The sequence below is a fragment of the Colossoma macropomum genome, unplaced genomic scaffold, assembly GCF_904425465.1.
Source record: "Colossoma macropomum unplaced genomic scaffold, Colossoma_macropomum, whole genome shotgun sequence".
NCBI lineage: Eukaryota > Metazoa > Chordata > Actinopteri > Characiformes > Serrasalmidae > Colossoma > Colossoma macropomum.
In genome coordinates this window covers 6320771-6345868 of record NW_023494810.1, presented here as the reverse complement: position 1 = coordinate 6345868, position 25098 = coordinate 6320771, and the positions used below count along the sequence as shown (strand labels likewise).

At 40.4% G+C, this 25098-nt stretch overlaps 1 protein-coding gene across 1 annotated transcript; it reads right to left on the bottom strand.

Moving 5' to 3' along the window:
* Positions 1–13018: 13018 nt before the first annotated feature.
* Positions 13019–21418, bottom strand: errfi1a (ERBB receptor feedback inhibitor 1a). Its single transcript, XM_036559258.1, has 4 exons — positions 21224–21418; positions 17023–17224; positions 16732–16811; positions 13019–16526 (listed from the first exon to the last, which is right to left on the bottom strand). The coding sequence occupies exons 2-4, from the start codon at positions 17172–17174 to the stop codon at positions 15385–15387; spliced, it is 1374 nt and encodes a 457-aa protein (XP_036415151.1). The 5' UTR covers positions 17175–17224; positions 21224–21418; the 3' UTR covers positions 13019–15384.
* Between the last annotated feature and the right edge of the window lie 3680 nt (positions 21419–25098).

The window sequence follows — 25098 nt, the reverse complement described above, 5'->3', positions numbered from 1 at the left end:
ATCAAATTGTTACATTAGACTAGAAATGTATTGTAGCATGTTCAAGATGTTCTGCATGTTAATTTTAGGACAAAATTGAACTTAATAAGATAGAGGACTGTGTAAAAGACATTAAAGAGTGGATGTCAAGTAACTTCCTCTTACAAAATTCGGACAAAACAGAAGTCCTTCTTCTTGGTCCAAAAGCTGCTAGGGATAATCTGCCTACGTTTACTCTTAATCTCGATAGTTTCTCAATTGCACCAGGCACATCTGTAAAAAGCCTTGGTGTCATGATTGATCCCAGTCTGGCCTTCGATGAGCATATTACCAATATTACCAGAATAGCTTTCCTCCACCTTCGTAACATCGCTAAATTAAGATATGCACTGTCTCTACAGGATGCAGAAACATTAGTTCACGCCTTTATCACGTCCAGGTTAGATTACTGTAATGCTCTGCTTTCTGGTTGCTCCAGCCAAAACCTTAACAAGCTTCGGTTAGTCCAGAACGCTGCAGCCAGAGTTCTCAGCAAAACCAGGAAATTTGATCACATTAGCCCAATTTTGTGTACCTTACATTGGTTGCCAGTTAAATTCCGCATTGAGTACAAAATTCTTCTACTGACATATAAAGCTCTGAATGGCCTTGCTCCTCAGTACCTCAGTGACCTTATTTCCTATTATCAACCGACACGCCCACTTAGATCACAATTAATGCGGGCTAATTATTAGTACCCAGAATAAATAAAGTTACGTCAGGGAGAGGAGCCTTTTCATACAAAGCCCCCCAGCTTTGGAATAGCCCACCAGTCTGTGTTCGGTACTCAGGCACAGCCTCCATCTTTAAGTCTAGGCTAAAAACGTACCTGTTTGGTTGAGCCTTTGGTTAATTTGTTTTCCTAACTATGTCCCTCTTATCCCCCCCTCCCTCCCTCCTATCCCCCCCTCTTTCCCCCTACCCCTCTCTTTCCCTGAGCTGAGCGGCTGCCTGTCCTAAGAGGGTCTGATGTGACTGATGTGGCCGGCGCACTGCACAGTGGTGTTAAACTGTATCCACTTATACTGTTTTGTGTCTGTGCTGTTATCCGGTGTCGACCAGAGGAGGATGGGTTCCCCTTTTGAGTCTGGTTCCTCTCAAGGTTTCTTCCTCCTGTTGAGGGAGTTTTTCCTTGCCACTGTCGCCAAGGCTTGCTCACTGGGGACCCGGATTCTTTGTAAAGCTGCTTTGCGACAACATCTGTTGTAAAAGGCGCTATATAAATAAATTTGACTTGACTTGACTTGAATTTTGGACTATCAGTTCTGCAGCATTTATTCGCTGAGTTATTCTATGAGGACTCTTCTTGTGAAGGCGGGGCTAGCTCACTGGCTGTGTTCCGTTCGATTAGGAAGTACTAGAGACTAACGCTGACAGCAGACAAAGCAAGACGTAGCTAGGCTTATAGAAAACTGGCTATATAAGAGCCGATTTATGAGGAGGCTGGCCTCTTTCTGTTTCCCTCAATATATCAAAAACATGACTTCAAAACACTAGAGGGCGCCCACAAGTTTAATGAATGGAGGCGAATGGAGCTAATCGGTTAAAAAAGGAAAAGTTAAAATAGTTTCCAATCACTTGCCCAGGACTTTCCTTTAATTATAGAAAGTAGGATGTATTTCACTAAAAATCAAAAAAACATACTTGCATGTTTCTTTTTTCTACAGCAAACGAGTTTTGGGCAGCAGGACCAACATTACTGCTACTGAGTTTTGATTGGTTGGCGAGCAAAGCAGCTCACTGGCTGTTCGCGCTCACTGATCTCATGAACGTACATGAGGTGCCGCTTTAAACTGCAATATCTTCTGCAACTGCAATCAAGTTCAAAACATATAAAAATGGAAATGGAGTTAAAATATTTTATGCTGGTCTGTGTTCAGGATCTGAATGTATTCTTTTACATTAAAAATGTTTCAGCATTTATAAACTATGATTTTGCTCAAATGCTCCATCTTAACCCATTCATTTTGGACTCAGTCAGGAGCGCCCTCTAGTGATTGAGGATCCCAGAAGACATTACAGAGTGATAATTCTTCTCTCTACAAGTTCTCTGGCTATATGAACGCTCTCTGCCGCATTCCAAGTCAGCCAGCTCTTTCACTTCCAGTGCTCATATACAACAGACTAGCTATGATGATTTTCACTTTGCCACTTCAAGACTTACCCAGACTTACAGTCAATGACATTAGTTGCATTATTTAAGCATTGTGCCATACATCAGCAACTAAAAAGGAGATGAGCTACAAACTATATCGCTGTTGTTGGAAGAAAACCTTGTATCTCCAAAATGGTAACTTTCCAGGAGAAGGAAAAAACCAAAAACCTACTTTACTCTTAATGTAGGTCAATGGAACCAGACTTTTTTCCAAGTGATTTTGGGCCGTTTTGTTTGGTCCATTCTTCATGAAATTTACACACCACGTAAAGGGCAAGTATTTTCAAATTACGTCAAAGTTGTCCTGCAGGTTCGGTGCAGTGTGGTTCATGAGCTAGGTTCCTGTTCGTCAAATCAAGTTTCTGTGAATCATAACAATGCTACGAATCAAATACTGCTAAAGTCTACTTTAAATATATGATTTGTATGATATCCCATAAGTAATAATAGTGTGTAAAAAGCTGTTAAAGTAATGGTATTCAGAGAAACTAGATTGAGTTCTGAGTTTCATCACTTTCTTTACACACAATCTGTGTTCCTTGTTATTTTAAATATGTAAAGTGCGATTAATAATGATTTGGCTACAATTTTAGCCTTTACACATTACAAAAGCAGCCAGTGTAACTGTGTGGCAGGTACAGCTTTGTGCAACCATGTGTCAGCACTTTTCTACCAGACTGCACATTATTCGAAAATCACCTGTTACCCAAATACACACTTGCACTGTGACTGAACAGCAGTGGTGTGTTAAACCTTGTCTGGTAACTGACATGGTTGTTCTTCCAGGCAGGCCTATGGAAAGAAGACTAGTGGTAGGTATCAAGTTATTATTACTAGTAGTAGTAGTAGTAGTGTTGTAATTCTCTGTAGTAATCATATCAGTAAGATATCAGAAAAAGTAATCATCTGCTACATTATAGGATACATTTTATTTTAGCATTTATTGTCAACATTTATACTGTCAGTCAATAAAACAAGAAGCCCAAACCTGATCTCTTCAGGCTTTTCACACAAATAAGGTCTTTCTTTACTCGTAGATGTTTCATTTGAACTTGTGTTTAACTCACTTTATGCAAACAGTAAGCTCCTTTTTTGTGTGTTGCAAACTGTATAAGGGAGTCAGTTCACCTCTGCCTGAACTTTCCACAGTCAGGTGGATGAAGTCTACCATGACCTTCTCAGTGATGTGGCTCCGTTGATAACAACTATGGCTAAAGCCAATAATATACCTCTGGCTGACTCTGTGTTTGGAAAAGTGCAACAAGGAAGTGTGATATCATATCGCACGCCAACAAAGAGAGTGCCGAAAACCTGTCTACACGCAGATGCCCCTTCTCTCCCACAGCTGCCACTTCAGTACTACAGGCTGGGACCCTCTATGTTCTTTTGTCTGCACTGAACATCAGCAGCTTCACATGATGTCCCTGTTAAACATCATTAAAGACAGCACACAAAATGAAAAACAGCACAGAAGAGCAGTGTTCCTAAAACTAAGGTGGCTCTGCATCACCTCCTCCAAATTCAGAGAGGTCTGTCACACCAGGGCACAGAACTCTGCCAAACATTTTGTGAAAAGGTATCTGAGACCCAGCCATCAGACTGAAGTCATGAAGATGGGGCTTGAATGGGACCTACAGCAGTAGCGGAGTACTGCAGAGCAAGGGAGGCGAACCACTATCCTTGTGAGGTCCTAATTCATCCCGAATGGATGGGGTCATCACCTGATAGGATTGCATACAGTCCAAAGGAGTAGCCAGTGTCTGGCCTCAGTGAAATTAGAAGCTGAATGAAACAAGCTATTCGGACTGCCCATGTATTAAGGTCAGTGAAGGTACACATACTGAGGAAATACACCCTTACTTTTGGCTGTTCCAGGGCCAGATGTTGATTTCAGGATTGGATTGGTGTGACTTTGTTGTCTATACACAGGAAGACATGTTTATTCAGAGGATCCTCCGAAACAAGGAAATCACAAAAACAATTAAAGAAGTTGACTATTTTGTTTTTTATTTTTACCCCTGTGCTTGCCTAGATACATGGGTTTAGATAGGACTGACTTGCAAATGTGTGAAAAGAAAAAAAATGACAAATTCCAAATACTGATTAAGGTAAATAGTAGGAATTAAAATATTCTGAACATATATTTCACCAAAAGAACTTACCGGTGGGTGGCCAAAAAATTAGAACACTAGTTAAACTGATCAAATTGAATTTATTTCAACAAATCAATGTTAAAAACTACCCTGAAATAGATGTCATGGACATATATACAGAAAATTGCTATTTAGATTTATATTATGTCCTCAAGAAAATGTAGATCCTTTGTTGGGCTTTTTTGGAGGTGGTGGGAGACACTTCTTCCAGTTCACTAAATGTAAATGCAATATACAAGTGCTACTCCAGCTTTTTTGCCCTTCACAAGAGGCCTGTTTTCATAGTTTGTCAGGAGACATGCAACGGTATAGAGCTGATTAATGTTGCCAAAAAGCCAGAGTGTCAAAGAACTTATGTTCCTTCACTCTGCATTAGAGGCACTCCACATTGAGGTGAGCAATAGGCCTGGTTCTCCTTTACCTCACAGGCAGACATCTGGGATCTGCCAGAGAGAAATGTCGGCCTACAGATCTTATCAACAAGAACACCTCGGTCGACCATGACGGCCATGCCAGGTCTCAAACGGGAGACAATTCCAGACTCTCACATCATCTGTTGTCAATGATACATCCGCCATACAGTGGAGCAACTCCAAGCAGCCGTTTGGGAGTTCAGTGGGACTTGTATGCTGAGAACATTTCACTTTGGAGAAGACTTAATGATGGGCACTGGCATCTCAGCTGTAGTGTCTGCATAGTCCTTGAACTCTGTTGGCAAATGTTCCCTTTCTACTCTGTTATCCAGACAGTTTACAGAGAGTTGTAATAATTGTAATAATCCTACTGCATGTGAACAGGAGGTCAGCAAGGTCACACTGTTTTGAACCCTGTGCAAGATATATCAGAAATGTGAATATCTCATCTATGTGTAAGGGCTGGCACCAGGGCTGCAGCGCTTCCGGCCACCAGAGGGAGACAACGCTCTCCTCCCAGGTCCAATCAAGCCCAACGTACTACACCTGGGCAGAGGCCTTTATAAACACAGAGACGGAGACACACATTGCTGTGTCTTTGGCTCATCTTGAGTCAGCAGAAACAGCTGGTAATTTGGGTAAGAGGGCTGAGAGTTTTGCACCCCCCCCCTCACTTTTTGAGTTTCTCCAGCCTCCCCTCGAGATTTCCTTCGCCGTCTCTTTTAAAAGAAAAGAAAAGGAAAAAAAAAACTTTCCCCCTTCTGTTCCATTATGGTTCTGTTTCTGTTTGGGGGGTCATTTGTTTTCTGGTTACTAATTTTCTTTCTCCACTTCTGAGAAAGCCAGTATTCCCTTGGCGTCCCTTGTACTTTTTTCCCCGCCTGACAGAAACGGTAGAGCGCTTGCGCAGCATCTATAGGGCCCGGGTTCAATCCCTGGACTCGGCACATGTTCAAGTGCTTTAGTTTAACTCATCCTACTGTTGTATATAAGCTTGGCACTTGTCCTGTGTCCCCAAAACCTGTGGTAGCTCACCTGGTAGGCCCTGGGACATAACTCAGACAGCCTGGGTTCACATCCTCTGTCTGGTGAGCCATCCCCCGTTACACTATGGACTGCAGGGAATGAGCCTGTTCAAAACAAATGAAGTTACATTAGATTACATACATTTCTTTCAACTTATTTTACCTCCATCAACCCTGATCTTTGTCAAGTTGTGTTGTATGGTACATGGAAATTGTTATTTATATAATTATAATTAATATTATTATAAAGAGTACTTACTGCAGTAGAACTCTGTGAAGGTGCCTCCCTGAGTTAGTGTCACACTGTCCATAGATGGCAGCAAGAGCTCTATCAAGGCCCAGAAGCTCTTGAGGAGGTTACAGAATGCAAATTTAAAAGAAATGCAATTTAGAAGTTACTATTTAAAACTTGTATCAGTTTTGTAACAGTGTTGTATGAACTTACTTGGAAGTATGGCAAATATATAATTACAGTAGCATTCATTGTGTGCTTCAATTAAATAAAAAAATATCAGAATTTAATTTATTGGCTATTAAACTTGTAATCAGGACAGGTGAACATGTCTGTACACTTTGTACATTTTAGTGCATCTTGCCTTGACCAAATGTCTCTGTTTGATCCAGCAAAACAGTAAATGCAAAACCGCTGCTTCATAGTAAGCTTCTCAATTTGTTTCCACAGCTGGAGGATCTCCTGTCTGACCGACATGTTTTCATTGGGATCTAAGTCGACAACTGCAGGATCTGGAGCCAAATTGTAGTTGTGGACCTCAGGGATTGTATCAGCCTCCGCGCCCTGTGTCATCCTCCACCACTTGCTTTTTTCTTTTCCAAACCCCCGGTCTTGAAAGCGGAACGGAGAAATTGTTCCACTCAAACACTCGGGAGTTGCTCCCTTTAACAGTCGCTGCCCTGTCTCGGACTCTTTGATTTTGAAATGCCAGCTACAAGCGTGGGTTTGGGGATTAACTGTGAGGTTCTCCCTCCAGACAGTGACAGCAATGTTCAGCTGTAGCTCTATCGGTTCATTGAAACTTAAACTTCTTTTCTTGAGACATTATCACTTCTTGATAAAAAAAAAAATCACAGCAAATTGTTAGATAAAACTCTCTGGTGTACGTCATGGCTGAGGCTACCTACTGCCTTTTAATAAAGCACAATGTCTTGTGCATCAGCTGTGCCTTCTTTAATAGCGGTAAACACTACAGTATTTATAATGAATAATCATGTCATCCAGTGTAATGGGTCTTGATTTGTCAATACAAAGCCCATTGTAAGATATTGAGAGATGTTATGTCTATGGTAGCCTTTTAACTTATGAGAATGGACAGAGGTGGAAGTTAATGCTGCTTTTGAATGGTGTCAGAACCTGAAATACCAATTTTCCCACTTGTAAACTGCATTCAAACAGCCAACAAGGTCATATTTAAAACTGTTAAACTAGGGATTATAAAATGGATAGTTTCAGTCCTAAAATCTGATTGGCTGAGCTACGTTCGAAGCTGTTGTAAAATACACATAGACATATATGCATAGATGCCGCAATGGCTGCTTTGGCCCGAGGCTGCAATACGTTAACATGTCATATTGTTCCGAGCAAGACTGGCCTGTAAACAAATACAGTTTTTCTGGATAAAAAGCACAAAGTTCACATTTCTCAACCCATTTCAATGAGTTGTTTTTATATTCAAGGGTTAATTATCAACGTGAAGTGCAAAAAACGTTTTGTCTCCAGTTGCTTTGGATCTTAATAGCTATAATTACTGCTACATGCTGAAGAGAAGTGTGTATCAGTTTTAGGCTCGCATGAACTGTTTGTGAAGCTTGGATTTGGCTTAATTTTCTTGGTAATTACTTGTGGAAATGTACCTATAAAATCTAAGGAACATAATGTGTATAGAAAGTTATTACATTGTAGAAATGGCTTTTTCTGTAACGAGGTTTAAGGTGGCTTCTTATTTAACTTTACTGTTCCATCTTAAATAATTTAGCGGTTACCTTAATGGTGGAAACCTTCAAACTTATTTTCTTAACCAGAACCAGACCTAAAAACAACTTGAACAACTGTCATTAATATCTCAGGCTTGAATCGTACTTAAAATATAATTCACTGTAAAACGGCAATATGAAAGACTAAAGAATGTCTCTTGAATGGCTAAGGCGCTCTGTTTTAGTCAGATCTACCTTAAGTAGCATAAGACCCAGTCTAAATCTCAAACGGCTCCCTAATCTCTAAATAGTGTGCTATGTAAGGTTTGGGATTCTAGCTTCTACAGCCAAATATTGCACCATTTGTTCAGTATGGATGTGGCTGAATCCCAAATGACAAATTTTAAGCTATATTATGCACTCTTGGGGTGCAGGAGCCAGTATTTAAATTCCTATGGAGTGCACTATGTAGGGAGCAGGCAGCCATTTGAGACTGAGCCCCAGCACGGGAAAGGGGTGCTGTTAGCTTCATGCTAAACATGACTGGAAATCACACTGTGGTAATTTGGTGACCAAAAAGTACTTATAAAGTGAGGGTTTTTTTGCATTAAACAGTGCTATGTTATGATAGGTTTATCAATTAACAGATTTTACTATATAACATTTTTAATTATATAAAACGTTCATAAAATGACCGCAATATACAGTAATGGGCGACTGAATGTTCTTCTCATTCAGCAGTCCATGGCAAAGACAAGCACATGGGTGGCTTGGCAACAACACCATCCACTAAGGGAAGTAAATTATTATAAGAACTTATACACATTTTCCAATAAATAATTATGTGAATATCCTTTGGTGTGATAAAACTACAATAACCCACTCTTTTTGTGGTTTATTGCTTAATTCTAGATGACACACGAGTTTAGTGGTATTTAGCCGACTATAGTTAACCATCCACATTAGGATGAGCACCATAAGATGCAGTAATACCCCTTTGCCACCAGAGCGCACTACAGACTTGAAAATGGATCCTTAAAGTCCAACCACAGACAGTCTTTTTAAATGATGCTATAAAATATTTGCCAGCACTTCATTACTTTTTTTCCCCACGTTTTTTTCTCAAAGTACCACACTGGGATTTAATAAGACACATTTCCACATGTATTGGCTGCATGGTGATAATGTTAATAGGTTTTAATGGAAGATTCCAGAAGCACTGTATGTCCAAAAGTAGACACATTAGTGAATTGTCATTGTCATTGCTGACAAATCATTGGCAATAAAGTGGGACACTTTGGATCAGCCACACATGAGCCTAAGTCACCATATCCAATGCCAAGCGTCGGCTAGAGGGGTATAAAGACTCCCAGTATTGGGCTGTGGAGCAGTTGAACTGCATTTTCTGCAGTGAAGTAGCACCATTCAGTACCTTTTGAGACGAGCTGAAGTGGTGTTTTTGATCCAGAGCTAATCATCCAACATCAGCACCTGGTGCTCCTGAGGCTGAATGCAACCAATTTCTTGCAATCTTCCAACATCTAGTGTAAAGTTTCCCACAAGAGTAGAGGCTGGTACTGCAGGAAAGAAGGATAAACCCCCTATTAATACCTGTGATTTCATAAGAAATGTTGTACATTTGGGCCCAGTGTACATAGATACATCTATCCAACACATTTTAATCTTATGATTAAAGATTTTCTTCTAATACCATAGACAGCTTTACATAATCGTACACTGCTGCACTGATAAGGCCTGCACTGTTTATGTTTCTAGGCTAGTTCATTATAACCTTATAATGTTTATTCATTATCAGTGAGCCACACCTGTTTGCATACACAATTCCCAAAAGATGTCATGGCCACATGCTTGTTGGTAGTGAGGGTTTGTCAAAACTGACCTTTCACCCATTTTAATAAAACTATGTCCCTAAGCAGTAACTACTCACATAAGGGTGGTGGTCACTGTCCTTTTGAGAGGCATCTAATCCATCACAGTAAGTTAAATCACAGTCAAGCATTGTTCCAAAAGTGTAGCTCACAGCTCAAAGGGCTGGAGATCTGCCTTTGGGTAGAAGGATCCCAGCAATGCCTACGCAGCAGAATCCATTCATCAACTGGCTAACTGTTTAAAAAAAGAACCACAAATCCATAAATTGCATTATAACTACCACATCACTCATTAATCAAAATGACCTAAAGCATGGCTCAGTATGAATTTGGGTCACTGTGCCTGTGGAGTTGACAGGGATTACTGAACTGTAGCGATAGAAAAAAAGCTATGGGTGTGACTTGTCACCTTGACAACCACACTTCAGTCCACATGACATGAGATTTCATAACCTCAAATGAAACAGAAAGACAAAGAGCCATAAGTGTCTGCAGTTGGTAAGAAAGACTAGACTGTTCTTCAGGGTATATTTTGGTTTACATTACCAAATCATAAGGCAAATTATTCAGTAACTGCGTGTAATTAATGTAAATTTTTACAAAAATAAATAAATAAAATAAAAGCTCCCTTCAAATTAACAGAGCATGTGTTTTATGATCATACACAAATTGCTATATGCTTACAGTTTACTACTGAAAGCCAAAAATCTTAGATGCTCTTTGTATTATTTTATAAAAATAATTTTTACAGAGCAGATCACTGAAGAGACGCCATCTGTTTATAGTTGATAACCCTGATTTGTGGAAAAATGGGTCGACTTTCAGTAGACAAAAAAACTGAGTTCAGGTTCTTTTATTATAAGGGTTTAAAATTACATTACTCATCTATTGGACTGGAAAGTAGACACCCACCTTTTGAATGTAGCTTATGAAATCTGAAAGTTATGAATATGTGTTTTGGAACCAACGGTTGTCTCAAGGAGTTGAAGAGGTTAAGGCTGCTGCTACCAGCATACTTCTTTTTACTGCACTCAAAGCTTTCAGAGGCCTTTCAATGTCACAAACGTTTCTAAATGTTAGCTGCTCACTCCAGGCTTGCTTTCCACCATATAACTTTGGCATGTTTCTTGGTCTTTGATGTGTTCTTTCATCTTTTAGTCTGATGGTGTGATAAATCTTCCTTTGATCACAGCGTGATTAAGCTGGGCACATATCATTTTTGAGGTATTTCATTAACAGCACATCCACAGTGTGGGTATTATGCTTAACGGCACACGCTAGCTACTACATTATCGAGGGATGTCCTTTGTTCTGCTTATGGTAATTGAGGCAAGCAGTCATAACATGTAAAGTGCTATACAGCTGAAATTATTTAAATTGATTTACATCATTTCACCTGCATTTAATGTCCACTTTTATTTAATTGGTTCTAATATCATTGGTCAATCATATCTGAACTCAAATCTTAAAAGGGTCTTCTCGGCCTAAAACTAGGGTTTAGCATGTTATTTGTCATGTTATTCAGTATTTCTGTAGCGAAGCATTGTTTTACTCAGCATTACTGAATTAGAATTCACAATTTTATATTGCATCCATATTTTCATTCATCACTCATTCATTACTCTCACCACAACTAGCAAAAACTTCATAGAACTATTGGGAATCCCTGTGGTATCAACCAATCCTGATTGCTGTCCTAGCCAATGAGGCAAGAGGATAAAACCAAGCTAGCAATAGAGCTACTTTTACATCAGTTGTGGTATAAAATCAAAAGTAAACCAGTTATTCTATCTGTATTCAGCACAAAATGTTTATTCTACCTTTTTCAAACTTTCATCCAGAGAAAAGAAAGCAAAGCCGAGGTATGCAGATAGACAACGACCTCACTAACTTTAGCTTTCACCTTGTTGTCCTCCTTATCTGATGAGTCATTTCTGTCAGATAATCCATTTTCTCCATCGTAATGATGATTTGAAGACAGTGCCTACAGTTATGCGGCTGCAATATTCGGCTCCAGTGACATTGGCATTCTGCTTTCCCATGGATTTAATTATAAATGTTATGAAACAGTATGCCCCCAAAAAATCAACCCCAAAGGCTAAAAAAGGTTCATCCCACCCTTAGGATTCATCACAAGGGGGGGGCGGGGTTCCTAGCCTTAAACCGAAAAAAAGCTTGCTCTAGAGCAGAGCTGCCCAAAGTGAGGCCTTTGGGCCAGAGTTGACCCATGAGATTTGATTTGTCCCACCAGAAAGTTACCCCGACCAATGAGAGAACAATTTTTTTGTTTTATCCTCTCTCTCTCTCTCTCTCTCTCATATATATTCATATATATATATATAATATATATATATATATATATATATAGTGTGTGTGTGTGTGTGTGTGTGTGTGTGTGTGTGTGTGTGTGTGTGTATAATCACTGATTCTTACTTTCATTTACAAAATGTCTTTTTTGAAGTATTTTGATAACTTTATATTAGTTTTGTCTGTTTAGCCCTCAGTCCACCACAAACACAGCACTTTGGCCCCCCAAGACAAAAATTCAAAGATAAAATTTGAGATTAGAAGATGAATTCATAGCCAGATATTGCGGATAAAGTTAACATGGTAATCATAAGGTTCAAACTAGCTAAAATATCCTCAACTTCCTTAATTTTTCTTCTCAGAATTGTTATTAATATTATTATCACTGATTGTACAATCACCGTGGCAACAGCCAGTGTTGTCAGTCAGTTTACATTCAAGTCGAGTTAATATTTCGGAAGGTGAACCACCTGCTTCCGTTTCCACTAATGAAAAAAACTTCAGAGTCATTATACTATAAAGCTTAATGGCCTTATCACACAGCATAAAGCAATCACAATTTAAAGTCTCACGACTACAAAAACCACGTTACTAAGCACGACTGTGAACTGAGTGGTACACAGGTCAGTCTAAGTGGTTTGCTTGCTCTATACTTGGGACATGCACTAGTATGATCACCTCAGTGGAGACCTGATCAGACCAGATTCTCCTTTTCGCTCTCCAGCTAATCAGGAGGGCAAAATGTCACAATGACGAACAGGAAGCCGAGCAGGTTGTTGAGTGTGTGTGTGTGTGTGTGTGTGTGTGTGTGTGTGTGTGTGTGTGTGTGTGTGTGTATATGAGTGATTCATGTCTTTGGCACAAGTCGTGCGGTAACACTCCGGGCCTAACGCCCCTATCAGAAATCAAAACCTTAACCATTACGCCACAAACAAAACTGATTTCAGATCAGTGGCTGAGTGACAGCGTAATTCACCTTCCTCCTGTCTGGAACGAGGCCAGCAGTAATGAGGCAGAGGCGTGGGTGGGATAAAACAGGCAAAACAGCAATATCTTTGTGTTCCGGAGAGATAGGCCATCTTTCAGAGAATGAAATACAACAGGACATCAGATTAAGAAGCAAACTCGATTCATAAATAAGTGTGTTTATTTTCTTTTTCTTTTAAAGGCTATACTACACATAGCACTACTCAGGAGGACTATGTTAAATACTTTTACACATCATAATATACTGCTCTCTCAGTGCATTTTGCTTCTGCCTTTTTTCTTCTATACCACAGTCTATTAGCTATTCTTGAACTTGCCTTCATTTCTTTCAGGTAAGACACAGGAAACAGGTCAAAAGGTTAAATAATACAAATGTACAATGTAAACATTTTTGTTGATAAATGAATTTTTGTAAAAGGAAAAAAAAAAAAGGAATACAAAAAAGTGGCATCAGTTCTGTTTGTGTCCCTTCCTGATGTGACGTGGAAATTTTTGAACTCGATGTATTGACCTGTGAGCTCAGCACGTTTGTGGGTTTGTTTTCTTTTTTTATTATTATTTTCAGGGTTACCATGATGCACTTGCTACATTTACTGAGTAATCACGGTGGTGTTGGAACAATATATAACAATAAAACATCTCATTTACGTGCTGCCAGCAGCCAAAGTCTCCAAGGTCCACACCCACAGCAATCACGTCTGACAGGTATGCATGTACAGGAACAGGAAAGACTGTTTCTGTCAGGTCAGCCAAATGTACTAGACACGGACATAGCTACATACACAGGTTTAAGTAAACGTTTGAGAGATTTTGAACCAGAGAGAAGGATTGTGTCTGGTCGAGTAGAAAGAAAAACAATGTAATCAATTTGAGATTAGACTTAATGGTTTTCCTGGCCTTAAGTACATTGGAGGGAAAAATGGCTTGAGATAGTAAAGGCTTTGTCTACTTAGTCCATGCATGATTCGTTATCGTTCTCAGATAATGAGATATTAATGAAGAGAAGTATTTTTCATTCCTGTTAAGGGAGGTAGTACTGGGGACAGTCCTTTTCGCAACTCTGACTCACAGCTTGTTTAAGCTATTCAAAGACAACAGCTAGAGAACAAGACCTACACACTTTCACAGGTTTCAAAACAGTCACCTATTTTTGCGCAATAAAGAACTATGTTGGCTACACTTTCAAAAGTAACTAAAAACAGGAAACATTCGCCCTACCCTTTTCTTGCATGAGAAATACTCCCGACCTGAAATTTTCAAGTGTGGTAAAGTTATGATTTTGTAGTATTAAGTGGAAAAAAATCCAATTATAAAGTTATCACTCACTCAGGTATAACCCTTTTTTAAATATCTGCTGTGAAAGTCTCAAATCATGCAGAAGGTAGCCAACACAACTTGAACGGGGAAAAAATGGGAGGAGTCCCTGTTTATCCAAGCCAAATTTGTTATCACTGTCACCTTGCGTTCATAAGGAATTGTCAGATCAAAATATTGTTTGGTAAATTTATGAAAAACATCAGCATCAGCAGCCAACACTCATCTGTTTAAAAGCTAACCAACTTCTGATTGGTACTACACCTATTTACAACAAAATGTATCATGGGTACATTCTGTACGTAAAGCTTTGCAGCATAACAAATATTGTCCATGCACAACAATGAACGCAAATACTATATTTAGACCATTCCTATGTAACATGCACAATGTCAGCAGAACTTCCGATTGCAGTTTTCACAATCAAAATCGGAGAAATACAACACAGATGGGGCCACACATACAAACACACATATATACACACACACAAACACAAACAGGCAAAGTCTCTGGACAACAGCTTAGAGCATTAGTGACCCAGGAGGCTAAACAGCAACTTTGTGCCTATTTATTCACAATGGAATAGACAGATTTTCATGGAATATCCTTCACTAAAAATGTGGCCACGAAACAGCTTGGCCTTTTTTGTACTTCATATTTCGTGTGCAACACAAAATGAACAGATGCTCTACTGACTCGCTGTCCCTCTATTTTCACAGAAGAAGCTCTGGAGCACAATTTCAGCCACAGAAGCAGCAATTCTTCAAAGCAATATAAAGCCTGACTACCAAAAAGAAAGAAAAAAAAAACAAAAAAACAAAACACTGAATAAAATGAGGTACCAGACCAGCTCATACCTAATAACTGCACCACAGCATCATTTAAAACACTTAAGTATCACACAACAATAAACAATGAATTAATAAAACACAATTATTTTGCAATATTGTCCACAGTGACTAGTGCCTCCAAAGCCGCACTTTCATGCCAGAGATTTGTTTCCATTGTGAGAAGGACACAGCAACAAGAATTCTCAGTAACTGCAATTGGTATGTAACTTACCCTACTTTTTCAAAAACTAGGGTAAAACTAATAACTGCTTGCAAGCTGCAGAAGAGTCCTTTAGGTGCTCAGGCAGCAGGACAATGGTTCTCTCGTAAAATGAGGCACAGTCCATGTTCTGTATGTTCCACCTTACACAAAGTCTGAGTGCGTTTTCCTTTTGCTTTGACAGACCGAGTCTAGACTGGAGCCTGAGGCTTCGGTGCTTCGACTCACCGCACTGTCCACAAAATACTTCTCGTGTTTGTCTAGGTACGCGGGTCGTTGCGGCAGCAGGAAGTAGTGCGTGGTGCTGGCCTTCCTGCCATTTTCCATGATGGGTAAAATGCACGGGGAACCTTCACTGTTCTGCCTCTGCAAGCCCCGGCTCACGTATTTAGGATCCGGGGCAAAGCTCTGGGTGGGCGGCATGATCCCGTTGAGGTAAATAGGGAGGCTCTTGGGGCTCGGCGTTCGGGATGTCCCACTGGACAAAGGTTCTCTGGGGGGAATTTTTGGAGGTCTGTCTTCGTCACTGTAAGCCCCAGAGGATACCTCCGCTGACCAGCGGCGGTAGTCAGAGGTTGCCTTAGCTGGCCTCGGGGGAATGGGTACTCGAGGAGGGACTTCGGGTTTGTCCGGGCACTGGGTGTTCCGCTGATGACAGGACAGGCGGAGGGCAGAGGGTTTGTTAAAGGAGCCGGCAGGGCCAGAATGGGAGCGCCGAAGCTTGCGCTGGGCACGGTCTTGCTGCCGAAGGCACACCGCCTTCTGCTGCTGCTGGTCGTGGAGCTCCTGCTCCCGCTGCTGCTGAAGAAGGTGCTCATGAGCCTGCTGTTCCTGTTTTTTCTTCGGATGTTGCTGTTGCTTGCTTTGGTGGGACAACACTGGCCCTTCAAAATAGGCATAATTGATCTGTCCACAGTCCCTAAAACTCCTACGACTGTGCATAGTGCATCGTAGGGGAGATTTGGGAACTTGATCAGGCACCAGACAACGACTGTCATCCCCAGTAAAGGACTCCACCTCACTGTCCATGGTCTGGTCAGCAGATGGCTCCACAGAGCCAGGGATTGGGGGAAGAGGCTTTGCTACTCGGCTTGGTGTCTGAGGTGGGGAGATGGGGTCAGATACAGACAGGCGCTGGAAGACAGGGACCACCTGGTCATCTTCAACAGGGCTCGGGGTGTAGGTGTCAACCGTGGAGGATAAGGACAGCTGCGTAGGACGGGATGTTTTAGGAGGCAGCGGCTGGGCTCCAGGACTTTGTGGGGAATGAGAATGGAATCTCTGTTCTGTACAAAAAAGAGCAAAGATGCTCAGTAAGAGGAGAACTGACCATGCATCTTTATCCGTTATGTAAGACGAGTTTAAAGCTCTTAGACTTTGGCACAGAACAGGCCCTTGACCATTTTGTTACACATGAGTGGAATTGTTTCAGATGTCTTATTTGTTGGTTATTTAAATATCTGTATTGAGCAAGAAAAGGGTGTGACTTACTGCCTCCTGTTAAGAATGACGGCACCTGTTGCTGGGGTTGGAGGTTGTAATTCATAGAAGCATCAATGCTCAAGTACAAGCTGAAAGGTGGGAAAAAAAAGCAGAAAAGCCTTTCACTTTCATATAGTCTAAAGTGTCTAGGTACAGTTTGTGAAGCATTTCAGACAAGCCATTCCCTGTTTGTCAGAGATTATCAGAGAAGGTTTAGAGTCCCACAAAACTAATCCATCTTCGAGTCTCACCTTACAATAACATGTCAACAGCCCATTGTATCAGTTCTGAGGCACTCACTTGTCAAGATCATGGTTATATTTCCAGGAGGGCTTGGCTCCGGCCATGCTATGGCAATGGCTGCCCCGCAGGAAGAGGCTTTGCGAGGGTAAACAAATCTCCTGGGCAGTCAAGCCTGCAGTGGACATGCTCCAGCTGCAATCGGGTCGCATTCAAGCCAGGAAACGCTCTTCTCACCAAGCTGTCAGCTGCTGAGCTGTACCTGAAACACAGCCCAGGGGGGAACAAGGTGATTCACTTGTAAACAAATAGCTATGGGGACACATCATTAAATTTGGACTTGGACAGAGCAGTCTGAAAGCACTAGATGATGTGTTGAATCATTTTACGTGTTTTCCTGATTCTCAGCCATTTTTTTGTCCTGTGAAAGCTTTTGTGAATTGGATTCTTTATTGCCAAATATCACAAGTATTTTTATATGCTGTTTTTTCAGTCTGAAGTGAGAAGCGCAGTGCTCTCTGTTTAAGGTTGCTAAGTCTAGGGTCATCAGTGTGGACGCCCCCAAGCCACTTTCCTGTTTCTTTCTCCTTTTGCAATACAGCCAGCCGTTTCTGACACTAAATGAAGCAGTGCTACTGCCTTGTGCAGTGGACCCCGCTCGAGGTCTTTCAAAAAAAACAGAGCATTGAGCAACATTTTCTCCACTCCACCAGCTGTGGTATGACAAACGCTTGGTTTGACAAGACTTCGAGACACTTGTGCCCCTACGAGCCCTGAGGACACAGAGCATCCGCATAAATGTTCTCATAGTTGTCACACACTAATACACAACAAAATACATAACACTCAGGAGTCTACTCTTGTTTTTCCTGGGTGTTTGCGACATTTTTTATCAATCAAAACGTAGGAAACCAGCTAGATAACTCAGGACACTAATGCTGTCTATTTAGCATGCTTTGGAAATATTTCTTAGAATGTTTATGCAAATGACTTACATGAACCTTTTCTGCCCTCTGGTCAGTGTTTTGCAGCATAGTTTGTTGTCATGTTAAAGAAAACGCATCATACATGCTTAAAGGCAGCCTGTAGGTTAGCCTTGTCCAATACACCTTTCACTCTTTGACTGACAGGCTCTTGTGTGAGCATCAACTGAAGAACTTGGAGGCAAGCTTCATCTTGTTTTTCCTCTTATGTCCTTGCATGCCAACATTCTCATTAGAAATTCTTGACATATATATATTAAACACAATAACATTTAACAAAGCACAGGGCTGTTTTTATATACTGGGACCTAAGAGGGACTCCTCAGCTGAATACTCAGCTGTAACGCCTGTTGTTTTACGACATTAACACAGCACAGTTACATAAGCTGCATACCGCCTGTTAATCATTTCATCATCTACAAAGAATGTAAAAATGAACTTTCAGAAAGGTGCTGAGGAGGACAAGAAAGAGATCAAGCAGTTTTTGAGCAACTTTAGCACTACGTTGGTATTGCACAGATCAAAATCACTGAAACGCAAGAAGGAAAGACGGGGAAAGAAGAAAGTAAGACAAAGCAAGAAAATCCCTGCTGCATCCTGCACGCTCTGGACCTTGGATACAGTCACTCCACACAGCGCAACCTGATCCATGATAATGAACCCCATGGGGCGAACGCTTCCTCTCACAACAGGTGCAAGGCGTACCATGCTGGCAGTGGTCAGGAGAGACATTTCTCTGCCGTATTTATGGGCAGCGGAAGCCAACGCTGATATGTTCTACTGTTATTATGAGACAAAGAGGCTGCGGGATGTGACAGTGACACAGGATTGGTAAACAAAAAGCTAGTCTAAAGGCTTTATATGGGACTCAAGTGTTTCAGAAGGTGATTAGATTCATCAGCGTTTAGCTACAGTCTCTCACAAATGCAGTTATGACAAAATCTACCTTAAATGTGTTGAGCTGACAATGCCTGAAGCATTTCAAGCACTTTAAACAATGTAAACAAGCTAATATAGCCCTGCGACACATTAACTGAGGTAACATGCATATCCAGAACTAAGCTAGGTTTGGTCTCCCCAGGTCATTATCATTAGGAGTCAGTTCATAATAGTTAAACCTGCACTTAAACGTGTATTTTTAAACCGTATTTCTAAAAAAACATTGATTAAGGAGAGACAAGCAGTTCACACCCCACACTCTCTCCACCTTCCCCGCGGTCTCTTAGCAACCATACCCGCTCTACTTGCGCGGCAAGCCAGAAGGATTGGCTAGTGGCTCATACGAACAGTCCGCCGTTCTAGAACGCGTCGCTTAGCGACTGGCCCCGCCTCCTGTGCTACGATTGGCTCTCAAGCAGCCCGCCTTTCCAGAACGCTTCGCCCTCGGGTCAGGCCACGCTTCTCCGGTCTGCAACATCATGCCGTCGCGTCCCGGCTCTAAACCGCTTGGTTTGTAGTTTATACTCACAAGCTGCATCTTTCTCAGCAACTTTGTCAAACACGAGCGGCGAGGACGAGCAGCCAGCCAATCGTAGCGCGCTGTTTATACCCGCAGCGCTCGTGAGTACGAGCAACTAACCAATCGTAGCCCAGGAGGACGGGGCTTGACGGAATACGGGTGTGAAAAAAAAAATCACGCCTAGCTTCCGGATGACTCAGCTGAGGAGTGCGCTATCGTAATTTGACTGTATTTACCTGATGCAATAAAACTGAAGCGTTTCTTCCTCATAGACTGACTACAGCTTTAAATAATTGTATTTTATCAGCATGTCATAATTGCCATTTGACTGCATTTTCATAAAAGCAAAATTCATTCATTTAACACTGTCGTCCAGCCTGCTCTAACAGCAGCGAAATGAAGCAAAAAGAAGGGGAAATCCACCGATTTTTCAAAATCTCCGTATAATTTAATGGTTCGGATGTAAACGAAGTCATTTAGATTAGTTTGGCGTGAAATGGTTCGTTCGTAGAGAAACGTGCATACTCAGGTTTCTTCACAGTGGTGGTGATAGGAACCAGCAGTCACAATGTCTACAATGCCAATATAGCCATTTTATTTATCACCAATGAACCTAAACATGTCTTCTGAGTTTTTATGCAATGTTGATGATGGTAAAAATAATGGTCAATCTAAAAAAATAAGTTTTCTTTGGGGACTATTTTGCCTCAGAACACCTTTCTTGTATCCCTCCACCATGAATGGATTAAAATTGATTTTAGACCAAAACTTTATCACAAAACTACTGTAAACAATGTCTCAGACATCAGGCAGTGTATTTATAAGCATTTTCATGTAATAACTTTCTGTGAGGGAGCTTTTAGAGGCGTTGAACTCCTCAGACGTCTGGTTCCTATCACCACCACTGTGAACAACTCTGACTCTGTTTGCCTAGAATGGAGCATTTCACACCAAACCACTCAGAATCACTTTATATGCTAAACATTTGATTCTGCATACATTTTGAAACATAACTTCCCCTGAAGTTAAGTTTCTTTGTAAGTTAGCATGTGGGCTCAGGCTGTTTTGCAAAGTCCACAGCTCTATGCCACAAGGAGGAATATTTTGCAGCTGATTTTCAATAGAATAATGTACAGCGTCAGGTAGTATCCAATGTTTATGTCTAAAGTGACCGTTTTAGGCTACATAACTGGTTGCTGTGTATAATATAAGGTGGGTAGAGTAGCCTAAAACCATCCCAAAGTAAAGGTCTTGTGACTTCAGTGAACAATGACCCAAAACAGTAGTAAAGGTAGCCTAGCAAAAGCAGCTTGAGTTAAAATGAGGATTAGCCCGGTAAACTCTTGAGTACTGAGCTCCCCACTGAACTAGTACTTTTTAGTACAGCCAACATCTACCTTTTTAGTATTCTTTTGGCACGAAATAAACTGCTAACGCTCAATAGTGACAGGTGTGAGAACAGCAAGGCAAAGGCAAAAAAAAAATAAAATAAAATAAAAAGAAATTAGTGGCTAAAATGGAGCTCTGTAAAAAGTTAGCTCCCTTTCTCACAAATATACTGAAGTGTGAGTCTTGAAATTATTCAGAAAAGTACACACACAAGTGTCTTACTTTAAATGCCACCTACCTCTCTCTACAGAAAAATGACCCGTAAGTCCATGAATTAAGTTCTCATGAAGGTTTAGACCAATAACAGTTCTTATCAGATGGCTCGCCAGAGAATCTGATAAGAGCTGCTGTCGTCATCAGCAAATCCGAAACACGAACGCATTGGTTGAGAAAGAAACACAACCGAGCAGAAGATGCATTTAAAACTCACCTCAACCTCCGAACGGACTGTGGCTGCTGACTTTCTATTCCACACTTATGTACACAGAAGCAAGTGCATGTTGCTGTAAAGATCCCGCTTGGCGAGTCTGGAAGCTCCAGTTAGCTCTGTTACACTGCCGCAGATAAGAGAAGGCATTCAGCACTTTGTTACGGCACTTACATGGACTCGTTAACAACGCTTCCTCTGTGTGCTCTTCTTTTAAGCCCTAGCACTGCTGGGCCGCTCTGGCTCCGCCCCCCACTGTCCCTTAAAGGCAAAGCGCACGCTTTCTAAACGTGCACTTGCAGGGCTTAGTCACTGAGCTGGATTATTGCACACACAAGCTCAGTTTTCATTCTGAAAAGGCTAAAGGCTCTTCTGAGAAACAGTACCCTGCTGAAAAACCCCATGGAAACCATTTAAGTGTTTCTGTTGGCTCTGGATAGTTTTGTAATTTTGTTTTGGCTTTTTAAAATTGGTTTATATTACAAGGTAAAGGATCCAAACGGTTTGGTTTAAGAGGTGACTGGACACAGTGAGTCTAAGTCAAGACCGAGGCCGGGACACATTGAGTCCAAGTCAAGACCGAGACTTTTAGTATTCGAGATTTTTTTTTTCCAGAATATAAGAATAAAACGATTACTACGTAATATAACATTAGTAATTATTATTATCTTATAGTCTTAGTCAAACTTGCTTTGTGAACTGGAAGCAGTGTTGAGGTTATTCTCTATTCCTCTCTTCTCTAAAACATATTTGGAATCACCGCCTGAGGTCAAATGAACATAAACTAAACTACGTCCATTTTTATTAGGCTATTAAACTCCAGCGGTGGACGAAGTACACAAACCATGTACTTGAGTTAAAGTAGAGATACCCAAGGTAAAATATTACTCCAGTAAAAGTAGAAGTTCCTCCCTTTAGACCTCCACTTGAGGAAAAGTGCAAAAGTATTTGCCTTCAAATGTACTTAAGTATTGAAAGTAAAAGTACTAAAAGATTAATCATGGCTTTAATGTCCTATTATCATTTTTGTAAGAAGACTCTATCAACTCATTAGGTGAAAATACTCCAGTGTCACTCTTGGTAATCCAGTCTTTTAATAGAATGTCATTAATTAGCGACGCTGATGTCTATTAAAATTATCATAAGCACAAAACATTGAAGGCAAACAATTTCCATTAGGTAGAACCAAGTGTTCAGTTGGCTACATGCCTGATTTCAGAAATAACTTTTTGCAAACAAGCAAAGTTTCAGTTTAAGATTTATTTGCAACTTAGTTACAAGTTTAAGTTTAATAAACTTGCTTTAAACACAGGATCACAAATGAGTTTTCCTTTACTAAACTGCATCTGTAGGTTTCTGTTCATAAACATAAACTAGCCAAAACTAATTCACTATAAAATGAAATAGTGTTTGTATAAATTCAGAAAAAGACACGTCAGTCACAACTGCATATGTGTACATATTTCTATATTGTGGTCTATTTTAATAAAGTTAGGTTAGTTCAATCATTTATGTTGAATAGTATTTTTACGCTGCTGCACTGACGTTGAACCGTATGCTTGCACTGGGTCGGTATGTCCAACATGTCAAAACAAGCTCAAAACAAAGTGCGCGCTGTGCCCTGATTGGTGTTATTCCTTCACGCTTCTTTCATTTTGACATGTTACGTTTTTCTACACACAAGCCAAAAGGAATGACAGGTTTCGCATAATGTTAGTGGAGTAAAACGTAAGATATTTGACTTTGAAATGTAGTGGAGTGAAAGTAAAAAGTCGCCCAAAATGGAAATACTTCAGTAAAGTACAGATACACGAAAAAACGACTTAAGTACAGTAATGAATTACATTTACTTAGTTACTGTCCACCCCTGCTAAATTCTGATCAAGCTATTCTGATCTGCCCTCAGGGGATGTTTGAACTTTGGAGCCGATAAACATCAGCACACAAGTAATACTCAGATAGGCCTTTTTGGAACGATCAATTAGATCCTCAGCCAACAGATTTAATTTAAGCATTTACAAAGGTGGAACCCCTGGGGGGTTAACCCCCCCTGTGGGCCATACTGGTACTGCAGGGGTTTTTAAGCGCAAAAATTTGTAACAATACAAGCACTTAACCAAACATAATTTTCAAAATGACAATTATTGTTGATTATTTGCAAAAATAAAGCATTTCTATCAAGGTTTTTGATTGTTCTGGCAAAATGCTTGCTAGTTATGTTCATACTTTCAGTGCAAGCATAACTGAAACCAAGAAAATATAGCAGTGAATACACAGATCTGGGCTTCACACAGGTGAGAACTGAAAATGCGTAACCACAGCTGTGTCCTGTTCAGTCCTTTCAAATGAGACTTTCAAACTCCACAACTTGCACCATCACTTGGAGACTAAACCGTTGCAAATAGGTATCTAAACCTGTCAAATTGAGCCAGAACTCCTCAGCTTTCCTCTCTTCAGCCTGACAAATCAGCCTTCTCATTAGGTGAGTCAAAAAAGGCGATCTGATCAGTTAAATCTGTGGAAGCTTTTGTGGTCGTTTATGTGGGTCATGAGTTGCAAAAGTTTATAAACCCCTGATACGGAAAAAAGACTGGGCCTCATTCATCAACCGCTCTTAACGAGAAATTTCTTCTTAAAACCCGCTTACGCAGTTTTCTTATTTGGGATTTGTTCTTAGGTAAGAACAGACTCTACACACACTCCAGAGCACAAAGGTGAGAACAGTTCTGCGCTTTGAGAACACATGAATCTGACAGATTTTTTCCTAGGACCTTTCTCAAGGACACATTTAAGGAAAAAGTTAGGAAGATATTGGTGAATGAAGCCCACTGTTTTATTCTTTTTGTTCTGATTTCATTAATATTCAGTAATAACTCAGCTTCTAGTTACCTCAGACAGAAGCATCGCACTCGGTCCACCTTACCCGAGAGAGAGACAAGCCCAAGTCCAAATGAAGCCAAGACCGCTAGTTCATGGTCTTGAGACTGAGACTGGACTTGAGCACTAAAACACCAGTTATAGAACTTTTAGAATGAAGTGGCCAGGTAAGAACCAGAGACTTTTTTGAAGGTGGCGCACTGCTGAGAAAAAATAGAATTACCGTATTAAAATGACATATGAACTGATGCATTGTTTTTCTTATTTTAATCAAGTATATTAAATATATAAAGTATATTAGTTTTTAATTTAGGCTGCCCTCTACAGTTTATACATGAGACTAATGATTAGAAAATGAGCCAGATGGCACTATAAGGAACCTACAACACATACATGTTTTCAACTGTATTAAGAATTTAGCAAGATGGACAATTTTAGATGACAGATTTTTGATGGTCAACTCATCTTACCACCGAACAGCCTCCTTCATAATGTAATCAGCAGAGCTGAAGGGGCCCAGTGCGCATTCACTCACCAGTTTGCAGAGCAAATTAACCTCTTACATTATTAAATGCAGCATCATCAGACTCTTATGACTGCCTGCTAACTACCCTGCTGGCACATTCTTTGCCAAAAGCATAAGTGATGCTTCCTTGATGATGGCTGACTGTCTTACCTTAGATACTTTGTCCAGTTTGTCAAAAGTTGCCTTTTCTTCAGATTTGCTTAAATCTGACTGTGCTAAGTTGAAGATAAACTCTTAAAAAGATTCTTCAAAGGAACTTTTATAAAGACAGTGGTTCTATATAGTTCTATATAGCATGAGTAAATGGTTCTTTAGTAAAGACAGTTGTTCTATGTAGAACCATATAGCATACTTTATAGCATGATTTGTCTTTACTAAAGAACAATTTGGTGGTTCTATATAGAACCATATAACATGCTATATAGCATGATCAAATTGTTCTTTAGTAAAGACAGTGGTTCTATATAGAACCAAA